This window comes from Beta vulgaris, chromosome 9 (assembly GCF_026745355.1).
Source record: "Beta vulgaris subsp. vulgaris cultivar EL10 chromosome 9, EL10.2, whole genome shotgun sequence".
NCBI lineage: Eukaryota > Viridiplantae > Streptophyta > Magnoliopsida > Caryophyllales > Amaranthaceae > Beta > Beta vulgaris.
Genome location: NC_079210.1, coordinates 26,837,454 through 26,854,927, shown reverse-complemented (window position 1 = coordinate 26,854,927; position 17,474 = coordinate 26,837,454). Strand labels below are relative to the sequence as shown.

At 38.6% G+C, this 17,474-nt stretch overlaps 1 protein-coding gene across 1 annotated transcript; it reads right to left on the bottom strand.

Moving 5' to 3' along the window:
* Positions 1-367: 367 nt before the first annotated feature.
* LOC104903440 (probable carboxylesterase 7) lies at positions 368-1,673 on the bottom strand. The gene has a single exon (XM_010691475.4). It carries the CDS (start codon positions 1,538-1,540, stop codon positions 533-535), a length of 1,008 nt encoding a protein of 335 aa, XP_010689777.2. The 5' UTR covers positions 1,541-1,673; the 3' UTR covers positions 368-532.
* Between the last annotated feature and the right edge of the window lie 15,801 nt (positions 1,674-17,474).

The following is a 17,474-nucleotide window of genomic DNA, read 5'->3' as shown; positions in this document are numbered from 1 at the left end:
TTACCATCTTCGAACACTTCCAACAAGTGATAGAGAACTATAAATTGGACCAACGTTTAAAATCTTACCTTCTAAATCGATTATAAGTAAGTCATGACCTATAAAATCACACGACAATAAACTTGACACATATAGAGAATAATCTATAGTGGAGACTTATAAAAGAAAATGGATAATAGTTGAACCCCTCTTATAAATTTTTCCCAACATTTAAAACACATAACTTATGTATCCTTTATAACTGTTCATATGACTGTTCATATTTTTTCCGAGAGTATAAAGTGTAAACCGGCGCTAAATCGTTAACAAAACGGTAACGGGAATACTGAAGTCTGAACTAATGATTTTGGACAAATGACAACGAGAGTATAAACAACCCAAAACTCGCAATTTAGCACACATTAGCCAAGAATAATTAACAACAGCAACAAATTACAGATGTTTGAATACAAACAATTCCATAATCAAAAATCTAAAATCCAAGGCTAATATTTCTTATTATCTTCCACTAATTAACATCATTTTCCACCCATCAACAAGTTTGAAGATCATCCAACCCAGATTTATTGATAAAATCAGCAACCCTTTTGAGAAGATCTTTAGCTTCATCACACTGAGGCTTATACAAATGAAAAACATGACCTCTTCCTTTACTTTCCATGAACTCCAACTCCCCTTCCCACTCCCCATTTTCTTGACCTTCTCTCAGTATCTCATAATACTTCACCCCTCTCTCTCTCAAAAAATCCTTCCCACCCACACATACCAACACCCTTTTACACCCACCAATCTCTCTCCTCAATCGAGCAGGATCAGCGGACGGATTCAACCTCGGGTCCAAAACCCCCGTCGTACCCGGGTAAAGATAATCCCAGAGCCCATTAGGCTCATCATCTCCGAAAAAAGGGTGGACTAACATGACCCCTGCAAATTGCACACCAGCAGTCAGCTTATATGTGGTCAGACTCTCCTCTGATGCAGACTTGTGTTTGGTCCAATGAAGTTTATCAGAACGAGTGACGATATCATGGGCGATGTTGGCCCCGGCACTGTCCCCAGCGAGGAACACCCGGTCAAAATCAGCCCATTGGTTGAGCCACGGCTCGGGACCAGACTCGGATGAATGCGATAACACCCACTGAGTAGCTGCCAATGAATCATCGTAGCACAAGGGCATCGGGTGTTCGGGTGCGAGACGATAATTGATGGAGATGGCGATGCAGCCAGATTCGGAGACAAGTGAGTTGATATAGTTGTGGTAGATGGAGGAGTAAGCTGAGTAGAGGCAGAAAGCGCCACCGTGGATGTAGATGAGGATGGGGAGTTTGTTTGTTTGGGTTGTGGGGAATTTGTCGGGCCGAAAAATACGGGCGGATAGGCCCGGTGAGATCGTAACGTCTTTGGAGTGGACGAGTGTTTTGGGGTCGAAAGACGGTGGAACGGAGTCGGTTTTGAGGAGGCGTTCGATTCGGCCATCTTTGTAGACGCGAAGACGAGGGGAGAAGTCATGGAGGATTTCGGATGTTTGATGGACTTCCATTTTTTCTTTTCTAGTTTTTGGGAAATTGTGGAGGAAAGAAGAGAAAATAATGAGTTTGAGGTATAGACTGGAGGAGGGAGGTTCTGGGAACTGGGAAGTGGTGTATTTATGTGGACTTTATTTTGTGAAATAAGTGGAATATACTCAAGAAGAGAGAAAGAAACAAATAGAAATAAAAAGAGGTGAAGGGGACTCGAGGGTAATTTTTGGACAAAACAAAAGACAACTTAAAAGTTCTATCAACGTTGTCAAACTGTCTTTGGAAAATACATTAATGAGGCAAAGTAACAATTGTTTATTTAATTTTCATGAGAAATTTCAATTCATAGAATTTTTTTTAAAATTTTTTAGAGAATCGACTAATGTGTTTAGTTGATATTAAGGAATTTGTAATTTTCATTAATTGATGTGGGAATTTTGAATTACCAAGGGGGTTTAGGTGAATAAAATCCAAGGTTTCGTGGGAATTGTAATTTCCGAGGAATATTCATTACCCCTATTTTTCTCCAATTTGTCAACCAAACAACTATCCAATTTAGAAATTCATGAGAATTTCTATTACTTACATAATTTTCTTTATACCAAAGAAACATAGTTATCCATAAAAAATAAGAAGGTAAACGTGTAACTAGAACAAAACTATAGAGAAAATACATTCCTTTATTTACCTCCATCCCAACATAAACTAGTGCACAAAGTTTGAGAAAATGGATAAAGTAAAACTTGAGTTTTTATTATAGAAAAAATAATTTTGATAATCTAATCTTTGATTAATTCGCTAAATTTATTATCACCTTTTTTATTATTTTAGAATAATCTCAAATTCTTTAACTTTTTTTTCATAATTTGGAATATTTTATTTAAATAGGCCTAAAGGCCAAATCGGTGGGCTACATAATGAGTACAAAGGAAAAGGCTAACAATTAAAACATTCACGAGAAGGAAAAGATTCTAGAGCCATGCTAGAAATTCTAATCTTCTTTGTAGCCCTTGTTTTGCAAGTGCGTCTGCTACAAATTTTGAGTTTCTTGCATGGTGAGAAATGGATAAGGACAGTCAGGATGACATTGCGATTTTTATGAAGTTTAGCTTGAAATTTAGATTCCAAGGCCTTGAGCTAGGAGAATTACACCACAATACTACATTTCTTGAGTCAAACTCAATGATTAGGCTCTTGTGACGAACCGAGGCATTGCTTATGGATAATTGCACTCCTCAAAAGATTGCTTGAACTTCTGCACTATTGACTTAAATGAGGGGGATTGGAATGGAGAACATGCAGAATAGAGGAAGTTTCCATGGTGGTCTCTAAGTACTCCTCTGATTGTTGAGCATTGCGATGATGAGGTAAGTGAGGCATCAATGTTCCACTTTAAAGAGCCTATAGGTGGGGCAGTCCACCAATCTATTTGAGGGGAGCGAGGGAATTTTGGGACTATTATGCTGCTCTCATTCCATTTGAGGTAATGAGGGTTTCGAACAATATCATCAAGAGAGAAGTGGATAGAGGTATCTCAAGAGCTCATCCACCAACAAGTCAAAGAATAACCAAGTTACAAATTTTGTCTTGTGATGAGGAAAGATTATTGAAGATTCTTTTGTTTCTTTCATTCCAAAGAGACCAAGTTATGATGAAAAAAATGGACCAACAAATTTTCTTGAATGTTGGTTTGAGACTCGGTCTTTGCCATTGTTTGAGATTTTCCATAAGAGAGATTAGGGCAATCCAATGATAATCCCATAATTTGCACCACCAACACCAAATACTCCATGAAAAAGGGCAGTAAAAAAGTAAGTGGTCCACTGATTCAGAATGGTTCATGCACACTGGGCAAACATCCTCATGCGAGGGAATGATTCCAAGCTTCGAGAGTTTAGCCTTTGTGTTTACGTTGCCAAAGGCAGGCCAACCAAGAGAAAATATCCACCTTGTGAGGAATCAAACCTTTCCATATCCCCAAATGTGTCATCATAGATGGATGGTTGAAATTTTGCAAGTTCATGAGCAAAAGATTTAACTGAGAATTCACCTTTGTAACTTGGCTCCGAGATTAATATATCATTTGCTTCCATAGACAAACAGATTTGGTTGAGAAGAGATTGAAGCGAGTCTCGTTCGATATTATCATGGATGCGAAGAGTTCGATTCCATATGAAATTCCATTTCCAAGTGAAGCCATCCCAAAAACCAAGGGAGGCAATGGGAGCTGATTAATTTCGAGCTATGGAGTAAAGCCTGGGGAAGACTGATTTGAGGGGGGGCATTACCAATCCACTTATCATGCCAAAACAGCGTGTTCAAACCATTCCCAACTTTCATTCTAATGCCATGAATTTCCAGATTTTTTGTAGCTTCATTTTTAGGATTGCACAAATTCGCCTTTGTGATTCGCCTTTTTTTTGGTAGAGAGAGATCAGAAACATTGAAGGTGTCAGGATATTGATAATTGGATTGGATTATTGTTCGCCAAAGTGCATGGAGTTCACAAACATAACGCCAAAGCCACTTGAAAAGAATAGCCAAGTTTCCATGGAGAAGATTACCCACGGAGAGTTCACCAAATTTCTTTGGGAGTTCAATAGCTTTCCAAGAGAGCAGAGCCATAAATTTTCGGTCAGTAGCACCACTCCAAAGAAAGTTCCGTTTGAAGTTTTATGATTTTTTCAATGACCCCCCTAGAGATAGGGAAGAGGGACATGAAGTATATAAGAAGGTTAGAGAGTGATGCCTTGATAAGCGTCAACCTACCACCAGTTGACATCAATCTGCCTTTCCACGAAGAGAGTTTCTTTTCCATCTTGGATACCAATCAGAAGCCCTAGATTTGTGTAATGGAGGGAGGCGGATTTGCATAATAGTGATGAGGCTGCAAATTCAAGCCAAGAAATAGGAATGTTAATACTAATTAGCATACTTTTATGAAAATTCACCTGGAGGCCCAACGCAAATTGGAAGAGAACAAGGACTTTTTTGATGTTCAGTAAGTACTCCAAGTTCTGGGGACAAAATATGAAAGTGTCATATGCATATTGAAGATGAGATATTTTGAAGCCATTGTTGCATACTTCAAGGCCTTCCCACAATTTTTGTGATGTTGCTTTCAAGATCACCAGATGAAGACACTCAACTACTATGTCAAATAGAAATGGGGGGAGAGGGTCCCCTTGACGCAAACCTCGATGGAGATCAAAAGGGGTAGATGGAGAACCATTGATAAGAACTTATGAAGAGGTAGAGGAGATGCATAATCTAATCCAACCAATCCATTTTTTCAGGGACTTTCATTTGATTGAGGGCCCATTCAGGAGAGCTCCAAGAAACCGAGTCAAAAGCTTTATGAAAATCGAGTTTTAGAATGACAGCTTTTGACTTGTTTCTTTTGCAGGTGTCGATGATTTTGGCTGCCACCATAGCTTATCTAATATTTGGCGGCCCTTCACAAAGGAAGATTTGAAAGCTAATAATCGAGTGCATAATTGATTGAAGCCTTCACGCCAGAAGTTTTGCAACAACTTTATAAAGGCAGCCGACCATGCTGATTGGCCGATATTCTTTTAGCCCATTTGGGGAATCCTTTTTTGGGATCAAGCAATGAAGGTGCTATTACATCCATGAGGAAGGGTGCCTTTTCACCATAAATCATGCACTATATTGAATATGTCGTCTTTGATTAGATCCTAAGAGTTTTTTATGAATTTAAAATTGAAGCCATCAGGCCCAGGGCCTCATCCGAACACAGGAGGAAATAGAAGCTTCAATTTTAGAATGGGGGAAAGGTTCAATCAAGAAGAATACTTGATCAAGGGATAAGTGTGTGAAGTCGAGGTTGGAAAAATGCGGTCTATTTGGGAAGGTTCTAAAAGGTTCATAGAAGATATATTTAGAGAAGCTTGTGGCTTCTTTTTTATCAAGGTTTGGTAAACAATGGTGGAGTTATTCACTCGAAGGGATTTGATCGTGTTTTGTCTCTTTCGAATAGTTGCAGTGGCATGGAAATTTTTTTAAGCAAAGCGCCCTGGATTTTTGGGCCCATAAAACTTCTTTTCGTTTCAACCAACACCACAAATCTTTTTGGGCTTGGTTTCTCTCATGGATTTCATGGGCTTACAGGGGTTGGATTGATGCAATAGAGTCAATGGATTGGATCTTGGCTTCTAATCAAGAGATTTTTTTATTGATATCGCCATATTCGGTTTTATTCTAGATTTTGAGGGATTTTTTAACGGAGTTCAGTTTGATGGGGAGGGGGAAGCGCTAGCTTAGTGCCAGGTAAGGGAGACGATCTTTTGGTAGTCTGGGTGGGAGATCCAACTATTAAGGAATTGAAATGGTTTTGGGCCTCCATTCAATTCATGGGTAGTGGCTAAAATAGGCAGTGGTCAGAAATAGAACGGTTGAGAAATGTAGTTTTTACGTTTGGGAATGATTCAATTCATTCAAGGGTTATAAACAGCATGTCAAGTTTACTCCTAGAAGCACCACTAAACAAAGAAAAATTACCATTACCTAGGGGAATATCCAACAGGTGGAATTGACTGATGAAAAGCTTGAAATCTTCCATCCCACTTTGTGAGTCAAAATTGTTCCTTCTTTCAGAGGGGTTCAGTACTTATTGAAATTTTCCACGATGAGCATGGGTAAGCTTTGCCCTAAATTTGTGAGTTACTCCCAAACTTGGCGACGAAGGTCAGGGCAACATGGATTACATCTGTTAATGAGTTCACATTTGAAGTTTAATGGAGGAATTGTGCCTACTACTGCAATCAAATTTTGTTCAATTTGGAAGGAGTCCAAATTGAAGGCACTTTTTTCCCACATAGAGATCAATCCACCGGAGTTGCCTAAATTTCCAATCAATGTTGTGTGATTTCCAGCAAGAAAATGCCATTTTATGAGTGAGAAGTTCTATCTTTGTCTCTTGAATAAAGAAAATTGAGGGGAGTTCTTTTGGATCATGAGTTTGAGGGTAGATTTTTTGACTCTTGAGTAGAGTCCTCTAATATTACATGAGATGGTGATCATTAGGATAAAAGTGATGTTTTGTGAGGGGTTGTAATGGATTATTGGGTGTTGGAATTCCAGTCAAGGAATTGTTAGGCAAGAATGGCTTCGATTCTGTTTTGAAGTTCCAAGGTTAGCCCATTAAAGGCGGGGGCCAGTTTTTCCACAAGAGCTAGGATATCATCAGTTGTTATTCGGAGTGGGAGGGAGGATTTGAGAGGGGATTTGGTTTGGGATGGAGATGAGGAGGGGATCAGCTTTCTTGAGGCTTGGACAAGGCAGTTTTTCTTTTTTTGAGTAGCTATTTATTTCTCTTGGACTCTTGGTCCAGTTTGATTGGAGTTGGGATGGAGTCCTCAAATCCGGGAGGAAAAGAGGCCCAAAAGAGATTGAGGAGGATGATGTGTGGGTATGGCTTTTCAGAGAGGAAGGAATTTATTTGAGATGGTCAGTGATCTAGGGGGGATTCGGATAGCCTGGGCTGGATGAGTTTAGGTTACTAGTATGATATTTTTGTTGGGTTGGGGGGTCAAGGTAGGAGTTAAGGGGTTGGGAGTGAACTGGTGGTATATGGGAAGTATAATAATTTGTCGATAATGATGAGTGAGATTTTCTAAAAAGGTTAATTGATTGTTTCCTACGAGCTGGGATTTTCTAGGCAAGTGAGCTTTTGGCCCACTCAAGGTCTGCTGACAAGTTCTGCAGAGGCAATTGTTTTAGTTTCTTTATTCAAGTGAGAAGTAGGTGATCGACGCATCACTTCAACCTCACGCGCGTCATCTTCTGAGTTGCCTTCTATTGCATCATCTTCTAAAAATTTGTCAGAATTTTCTAAAGAGACATCCTGGGTTACAAGAGGGTTTGTGACTAGTTTTGCATGTCTAGGTATGAGGTTTTCTTCGGAGGTGAAGATCTCGAATCTTTCATCATCAATCTCCATCAAGATCTGACAATTTATTCGAAATAAGTAATCTATGATGACTAGAATTTTCGCACAATCATAGCTATCATAATTTACTAAGATTAACGGCCGTAGATGCACCCAATCTTGTAAACATTTTCATAATTTGGAGCGGTAAGGGGGACCCTATATATACAGTTAACCATGTTTCGCTCCACTTGGAAGAAATTGAGTTGTCGACATTTCTAATGTCCGAGAACCATCTATCGAGCCATTTTTTAATTTATTTTATAAAAAGAAAACGTTATTTTAGATTATTAGAGGGTATTCTAGTCATTTCAAAGGGGGACACTGCACCTTCTTCCTTGGCTTATATAATAGAGATTATTCTCAAATAGCATCTTATTGTACTTTTTTTTAATGAAATCTTGAAATCCTTCACTTATGCCATAATATGAAATAGTAATTGCGTGGACCATACACAAGTATGCTTATAAATAATCTGCCACTAGATTTATGAGACACAATTTAGCTAGCTACTTTCTCTATCTCTGAAAAGTTTCTCTAGTTTGTGCCAAAAGATGTCATAGGATGAATACAATCAACCCTAAAACCTAGGGAGAGAAACTCTCAAAGAAAGTAACCCTGCTTTCTAGTCAAAGATTAGCCGACATCATCATTTCCTTCGCTCTCGCCGCTACTCCGCGTCTTTTCTTTGTTGCACTCATCAGAATTTGCCGGCTTTCTGCACTTTTAGCCAAGTGGCTTTCATGCAACTCCTTTATCACCGTTCACCTTTTCCATAAGAGGAAGTAAAACTTCATATTTCTATTTCAAATAGTCACATAAATATCATCTCTTAAATTTTCACTTTCCACTCATTTACTCTGTATCTTTATCATGGCTAATAGCAACATAAACACCAATCAACCTCGGTCAAGCTCTTGTCAACCCTTAAATCAACAAAATGTTTTCCAACGCATGGGGATTCTTATCCATCATCCGCCAACTAATATGCTTACAAATATATGGTGGTCACATGCTGTTGTCGGTATGTTCTTCGACCACTCTCCTCCCAATACTAGTTTTGTTTTTAGCATAAGAAACAATCATTGGGAGACAAGAGAACCATCCTAGTGTTTTGGTACAGGTCTGTATTTTGTTTTCGAGTGTCAAAATCTTCTTGACCGTGATGCACTTCTTACTCCTAATACAACCTTCATCGACGGCAAAATTATCACTTTTCGACCGAGTTCAGAAAGCCAAATTTCAGCTAGCATAAATTTCAACATGGCTCGCATATGGGTTCGAATTCAACTTGGCCTGGGCTTACCTGAATACGGAGTGGACGGTTTGCCTTCTTAGCCATGTTGGTATAGTTGAAGAAATTGAGAATGAAGGGTCGGGCCTCCCCAACAGCCGTATCTCGGGCAAGGTTAGTGATTGATATAACTAAACCATTAATTCCGGGGTGCTTTCTTCCTCTTGACATGAATCGTGTAGCTTGGGTTTATTTCCGCTATGAAGGTATTTTCAAGTTTTTTAAAGAATGTGGATGTGTAGGTCATAATACCAGTCGTTGTCCTTTATCTACTAATGAAGCTCAGAAATTAATAAGCAAGTGTTTACAAGACTTTGAAGCCCATGGTATGGTAGTTCTCCAAACTCATGAGGGTATTCCTTTATATACGAATCTAATTAGGGGTCTAATAAATCGGTTCATTCACCGAAACCCTCAAGTTTATCTTATTCATCTAAGACCTCATTTAGATCCTCCTAGCCAAGACCTGTATCTCTTCCTTCACCTTTACATGCAAGGTCAGGTCACCTCTGAATCTTCTTCGGATGAATTCTATGATACCTCGCCAGAGTTCCATAAGGGTAGTAATAATCTTCCAAACTTTTTAGCGGATGACTATGAATTTCCTATGAATCATCACCAGATTTCATCAAACTTCTCACAAAATGATTTAAACGAAAACCCATCTAGATTTCGTGCAAGTCTTCAAGCAAGCCCAAGCCCACGGAGGCGTTTTGGTTTAGGTTCGAATAACAGTGGGTTGGTAATTCCCCCTTTTAATCGCTCAAATGATCCTAACACCAAGTTAGACCTCAATTTCCTTCCTAGGCCAACACCAATAAGCCCAGTAATTACTAGACCACCTACTTCACCTATCCCTTCCTATGGGCCTCCTTCTAATTTTCTAAATGAGCCACATCTCTCTATTGCCATGTCTTGTACCACTAGTGGAGGACCGAGTTCTGTAGATAGAGAAAGACGTTCTTTTTGGGCCCAAGGTCCTTACCACATGATACAGGGGTTTGTGTTCCAGTTGGACGGGCTTTATGTAATAGGCTTCATACCTCTCCCCCATCTGCTAGTTCTATTAAACCCCCTACAGGTACTCTAGAAGGTCTAGTGGCTTATGGTAGAGCTATGCAACCACCAGGACCAAATGAACCGGGGCCTAGTAATTGGATTGAACGAAGTGTGACTATAGCTAATATGCAGGCCAATGAACATGTAGCTTTGGAACATCAATCTGATAATTTTATTGAAGAAGATCACGAAGGAGAACCACCTGCGCTTCGAAATATTGCCAACCTTATTAACGACAGGTTTCGTATATCACTCCCTGTTATTGCAGATGTGTTTAACCCTCTTTCGCAGGTTCATGGAGTGATAAGTAATGATCAACAACCACCAATGTCCGACGCAAACTACTCTCCTACTTCCCCACTGCATTTTTATTGGAGTGATACAAGCAACGAGGATGATTCTGAAACTGTCACAGGCAACATCATGGTCGAACGTCCGATAGTCCTAACACTTCCAGTGCCATCTGCTAGGTTCAGTGGGAAAAAAAGAAGGAATGGGGAACCAGAGCGTGCTCACTCAGTGGAGAGTCACTTTATATTTTCAGGGAATGATGATCAGGTTAAAAGGAAAAAAAGAAACGATATGAGGAATGGGATGCAAAAGGAGGGTTCAATATAAGACGAAGTGGTACATGTAACAGTACTTTGGCGAAAGCTATAACTGATGATTCTATGGCACGAGTGCTTGGGGTTGAACCAGGCTCAATGCTAGATTCAAGGGAAACTAGGAAGAGGTATGCAAAAACTTCACCATTGGAATCGAATGGGAAATGGACTTTAAAAAGGAGTAAAAACTCAAGCCTGGTTTTACAAGAGGTACACGGCCCAATGTCTCATGAAGAACTGGGAGCTGAACACCAGGATGTGGAGGAACTGGACTCGCAGATGTCTTAGGTTATAGATCACGAAGCTGAAATTAAGAGCAGGGAAGTGGTTGACCGTAATCAACCACAACAGCAGCCATGAGTATTCTATCGTGGAATTGTCGAGGTCTAAATGCCAGTGATTGTCCGACAATTCCATATCTTCACTGGTTGCTATCACAGTTTAAACCTTTTTTTTATATATTTCCAAGAAACAAAAAGTAGTGTATCTAATGTATATAGGATGCTTTGGAATACTAATCCAATATCTTGTCATGGGGTAGATGCTAGTGAAACACGGGGGGGTTGGCTCTTTTTTGTTGGGGTCCCTATGATGTTGATATAGTGGAAAGCTCTAGTAGTTTTTTGTTTTGTAAGATATCAGATATGAATGGCAAGCTATGGCACTGTTTGTTCTTGTATGGAGCTTCGCAGCAACAACACCAAGCACAACAATGGCACTACTTATCTCAACTACTGCAACCATACACTCACTACTTGATTATTGGAGATATAAACCAACTGGATTAATATTCAGATAAGATAGGCATTGAGGCTGGGAAGAGATAGTGAATTGGAAATTCAGTTTGCAGCTTCAAGATATCCCTTTCATGGGCCCGCGTTTTACTTGGACGAATAATAGAGATAATGATGAACTAATAATGGAACGCCTTGATCGAGCTTATGCTTCAGTGGAATGGCTGAACGACTATCCGCAAACATGCCTCCGTAATCTACCGATCACCATCTCAGACCATGGCCCGATTTTCCTAAAAACCTCCTATGAAGGGCCAATGGCTAAAAGACCATACCAGGTCGAGAATTGGAGTGTGCGGTTTCATGAGGTACAAAGCATGGTCAATGAAATATAGCAATTCACTATTGTTGGATCTCCATCTTATATTTTGACTTGACAGTTAGCTATGCTTTGGAATTGTCTAAAGGCTTGGTGCCTTGATAGGAAGTTGTTTTGGGGAATAAATTGGAAACACCTTTTTGAAAAACTACAATATTATGATAACCAAGTTCAATCACATGAACAAGGTGTCGATTTCATGCATCATCAACGCTCTATGGTTGAGGACACTTCGATGGTGTTTGCTTACTGGCGCCAGAGGATTAAATCAAATTCCATTCAATTTAGCGAGCTTCCGTCAAAACTGCTCTTCAGACGCCTTCGTCAGAATCAACAACATAAAGTCATCCATATGTTACAAAATGCAAATGGCGATTGGATAAGTCATCAAAATGAACTACAGACAATGATTAAGCAACATTTCACTACAGTGCTAACCTCCAATGGTGGGGATGATAGTCTACAGGTGCAACACAGTGAGCAAATTGATTTAGTGCTACGTGAAATGAATCTACCTGTTATAAGAAATATGGAGGTGTCAATCTTGATGCAACTGGGTATTTTTGATAAAAGTGTTGCGTGCTTATGGGTTTCCTGAACATTGGATGAAGATGATTCATGAATGTATTTCAACAGTGACGTATAGGCTACTAATTAATGGAGCAGTAACTGATCCTTTCGCTCCGACCTGTGGTTTACGTCAAGGCGATCCTTTGTCGCCTTACCTTTTTTTTGTTCTGCATGGATATCTTGTCTCGGATGACAACTCTGGCTACTTATATTCGTCAACTTCAAGGTATACGCATTGGGAAACGAGGACCACAGATCTCCTACTTATATTTTCGCAGATAACTCAATGTTCTTTTTCAAAGCATCTTCGGCTTCTTGTTGTGCAGTGAACATTGTAATTCGGACGTTCTGTGATATCTTAGGCCAACTACTGAATCTACAAAAATCTTTTGTCAAGTTCAGTCCTAATATTCAAGATACGACACAACAACAATACAAATCAATACTCGTGGTGGAAGTAAAGTCATCACTAGGTAATTATCTTGTTATTCCAATTGATATGCGGGGGTCAAAAGTCGAACATTTTAACCCCCTGTTTGACATGACTGTGAAGTGGCTCACTACCTGGAACCACATGAATATCTCGCCATCAGCAAAAGTGATAATCATTAACTCTATACTCATCGGCGCCCTCATGCACTATCTTGCGGTGTTTCGAATTCCAACCACCATTGCGAGTAAATTTGATCGCGTGATAGCGAGCTTCTTTTGGAAGCACAATATGGGAAAAGGATTACATTGGAAAAACCATGCGGTCATTCAGATGCCACGGGGACACGGGGGTTTGGGGATTCGAAACAAAGGTATTTTTAACTCAGCATTACTTATGAAAAAGACTTGGCGTGTTAATCACAATCCACATCTTTTATTATCAAGAGTTTACCATCGCAACAACAATCCGGGACCCTCCCATCTACGACGGTTTCGGCAATCTTTCTGGGGGCGGAACGAAATTATTATGGTTGTTGACCTGCTAGAGCATCATAACTGCTGGAAAGTAGGGAATGGACGCAATATTAGATTTACTTCTCATCGCTGGATGAATGGAACACAACCTCTTTTCAGAGATCACATACCTCTCTATGAAGCGCGTAATCTAAAAGTGGTTGATTTACTTCTAGATAATCAACGAGATTGGAATATTCGCAAAATTAATAAACTCTTCGAACTTTATCGGCTCGTCAAATTAAAGGTATTGATTACCATCTTATCCGGATAGTAATGATGAGCAATTTTGGCCTTATAGTAAATCCGGGGAATATACTGTCAAATTGGGGTATGTAACATTACTCCAACAGCAAAATGAAATCTGTAGCATGACATCTACCTTGGATATGAAATTCTTTCGTATTCTGTGGGGATCGCGCATCATGCCTAAATGGAAGCTATTTCTATGGAAATTGTGGCACAACGATCTGGCGACAAAGTTCAATCTCTACAAATGTGGGATAGGTATCTCTAGTGAATGCCCAATCTGCTTGGACGAAACTGAAGACACACAACACTTGTTCCGCCGATGTCCATTAGCAATTGAGGCTTGGGCTAATCGCGAGTTAGGCCTCCATCTGTTGACAGGTAATAATGACTCATTTCGAGGTTCGCTTACCTATTGGTTGCTTCGCTTTTATCAGGAATATGGGTACTATGGCTCGCGTATCTCTTCCTTTGTTGGCACCCTTTGGGCCATCTGGAGATCACGAAATGAGCAAGTCTTTTGGTAGAGACGACCAACAACATATTCGATTCGTAGCCTCGTTCAAGAAAGTGATAAACAACATGACATTTTTATCAATCTCGTGCATGATCCATCACGAAACCCTAGGGACCCAAATATACCCCTGGTCTTCTAGTGTGCACACTTTGGTAATCAATTAACGGGAGAGAGACCTATTTTGGTGCAGATTGACGCTTCTTGGGATAAGGTTCAATTTTCAAGTGGTATAGCCTAGGTGAACAGCTCACTAACACATGCAAACCAAAGACATCAAGGCCATTTTTGCTATGCCGCTTCGGAACTCGTCGCAAAATCTATGGTTTGCCTTAAAGCGCTTACATGGGCTAGTTCCGCAGGTCACAGGGAGGTTGCGATCCTAACGGACTCTACTACCTTAGTACATCTTCTAAGCTCGGCAAATAATAGGAATATTTCCGTCCGATGGACTATTGAGCAAATCCGGGATATAGCTGGCGCCTTTACGACATGTCAGGTTCTGAAGGTATCCCGTACACAGGTAAGGCAGGCGCTACTGTTAGCACAATGGTGTCGGACACATGGGGTGGATATAGGTTACGGTTTAGCTTGGTAGCGGTCTTTTCGTTTTAGTTCCTTTTATTTTCATGTCAATTTAGTTCTTTAAATCCTGTACCATGCATCCTTCGATGTCAAAAAAAAAAAAGTTCCTCTAGTTTGTATTTTAGTTTGTACCTCATATTTGATTTGGCTGGTTAGAAGGAAAAACTTTTCAATGAAAAATCATTTCCCTATAAAAGATATTTTCCAATGGAAAAGACGGTCATAATATAGTTTCCCATTCTTCGATTTCTTGCATATATTTCTTTCTTGAAATGTTCAAGAGAAAAGCAAGAATGTAATGGAATGCTGGAGGATGGATGGGAGGAAGGTGAAGGCTAATAGAGAGGAAAAATGTATTTTTAGTTTCTTTTAGAAGTAATATGTTTCCCAATAAATAATAGAAAATACTATAAACCTGCAATTGAATATTTTTTTTCCGTCATTCACTCAACCCAACACATTCATAAAGACCCCCCCATATATTTATAAGTTAATATATATTTCCTGTGTTTTTTTAGTTGATACTCTTCTAGTGTTTACGTCCATCAATGCGTTACTTTGATCAATAATATCTTTAATTATGTGTACCGAAAAATTATAAAAAATTGATATTATGACAATATGCATTAAATTTTACTTGACTATGTTATTTCTTATACATAAGGAATAACATTTGGGTCAGAATTAGTTAATGTATAGTGGTCAATGGGGATGGCAACGAGTCAAATATGGACCGGATTATTGATAGTCCAACTCCGACCCTACAAGAAGTCGGATTTTAAATTCGAGTTCGACTCCGACATCCGAGTCCGATCCGATTTAAAATATCAACATTTGACTTAAAATCCTAACATCCAACTCTGATCCAACTTTTTTTTGCCCCTTTTTTTAAAGGAAAAATTGTTTTAAATAAGTCAACCTTTGCGCGGTCTTTTCATTTTATGTCTACCTTTTGATTATCCTTGATTGAGTTAGGCTTGTATGTCTGTTTTCTTCTATTGAGTTTTAACCTGTTGTGACTTGTTTAGTAGGTTACTTATGATACGTGTTACAATGTCCCTTCTTCTAAAATAGGCGATGGAGGTGGGGTAGAGGGTGGGGGTGGGGGTGGGACATTGTAACACGTATCACAAGTAGCCTACTAAAGAAGTCACAAACAGGTTAAAACTCATCAAAAGGTAGACTTCAAATGGGAAGACTGCGCAATGGTTGACTTATTTAAAACAATTTTTCCTTTTTTTAATAGAAAATTCTATAATACAAATAATATAATTATTACTATTTTTTTAATAATCATATGAAAATCATATATAGTTCAAATAATCAAAACATTATTATTCTTCTTGACAATCATTTCCTTAATGGAAAAATCTTTATACAATTGCCTTAAAGTTAGAGTCATATTATACATACATAATACATTAATATAAAAAATAAAAGGATTAATTGCCTAAAGTCGAAGTTGGTTTTTTTTTTTCATGGGATCCGACTCCGAACCTCCTCCGAGTCAAAGTCGTACTTTTCAAACAGATTTCGATTCAGATTATTTTTTTGTCGGAGTCAACTCGGATTTTTTCCTTCGTATCGAAACGGACTATGGTCTAATTCAGATTAGATTGTCATCCCTAGTTCGTGTTCACTATACAAGTGTATCAACTTAAGTATATTCCAAAATCTCTCTCTTATTTTTTCCTACCTTACATGCAAAAACACAAAACTACCTATCTTTATATCTCTATTATATAAGTCAATTATTGAATTATTTGGTGTCCACCTAAAATACCATAAATTGTCATTTATTTTTATTTTTTAATATTTTAAAATATAGTGTTGATCATATATACTATAACTATCGTATATGTTTTATAATTTGAAACATGTATTGTGTGCATTTGAATCTAATTGTTAAACAAGTGAAAGAATAAAAATAGAGCTATCTTCTCGAGAAGAAAGGTGTAAATTTTTGCCAATAATACTAGCAACAAAATAAATTGAAAGAAATATATATATATATATATATATATATATATATATATATATATATATTAGTTCCAATGAAAAGGTAAGAAAAATTAGAAAATTTAGTAACTCGTCAAAAAGGAATAATTTGAGTAAAATTTGGGGTAGTGGATTAAAAGTTGGGGCGATTCTTTTCCTTATAATCCAAAAGAAATTGTTAGAAATCCGCAATGCCTCAATTGGGAGCCCTCCTCTCCCCTTAACCAACCACTACTTTCAAGTAATGGAACTTGTGATTGACTGCCTCCTTTTCCCTGATCTATTAAATGAAATGTAGATGCCTCGCTAAAGGTATCGGAATCTAGGGGTGTGCACAAAGTGGTTCGAACTGAAATCTGGACCGAACCGTCCTCAGTCCACGAAAATTCCAGATTTCAGGTTTCCGCTCTTATCTAGTACAAACCCGGAAAATTTCGGTCCGGACCGATTGAGTCGGAATTTCTATGATTTTAGTATAAAAAATATATTTTATGTTAAAAAAAGTTAAAAGGTTGGCGATCTAAAAACCTACTATTTATTACTTTAGGATTAATGTTATTAAAAATATTAATTTTAATATATATAATTTATAAATATATATTTAAATCAAATAAAAAGTTTTTTAAAAAATATAAATCCGGACCGGAATATTTTCGGTCCGGTCCCGGTCCAAGAAAATGGCGGATTCCGGTCCACCAGTCCAGTCCGATCCTAGACCGGTGCACATCCCTATCGGAATCCAAGTCAGCCATTGGAGGTGTGCTTAGAGACCATCTTAGGAAATTCTTATGCCTTTTCTCAAGGCCATTCACGTTCATGGAGATAAATCATGGGAGGATTTTCACTACCCATCAAGTCCTAAACATTTCAACCACTCTTGATTGTTCTCTTCAGAGGCGGATCCAATAAGGGTCCTAGGTGGCACAAGCCCCCCAAAAATAAAATAAATATATGTTTTGGGCCTTTACACGTATGTTGTTAATGAGATAAATACGTTTTCTTGCAAAAATTATCAATGTTCAACCTCTTGCCTCAGTGGTATTGTGTGCATTTTGAAGATCCGCATAGTGCT

Bases quoted from the DNA above. Each gene is read 5' to 3' on its own strand.
- LOC104903440 (XM_010691475.4), bottom strand. From the start codon at position 1,540: ATGGAAGTCCATCAAACATCCGAAATCCTCCATGACTTCTCCCCTCGT.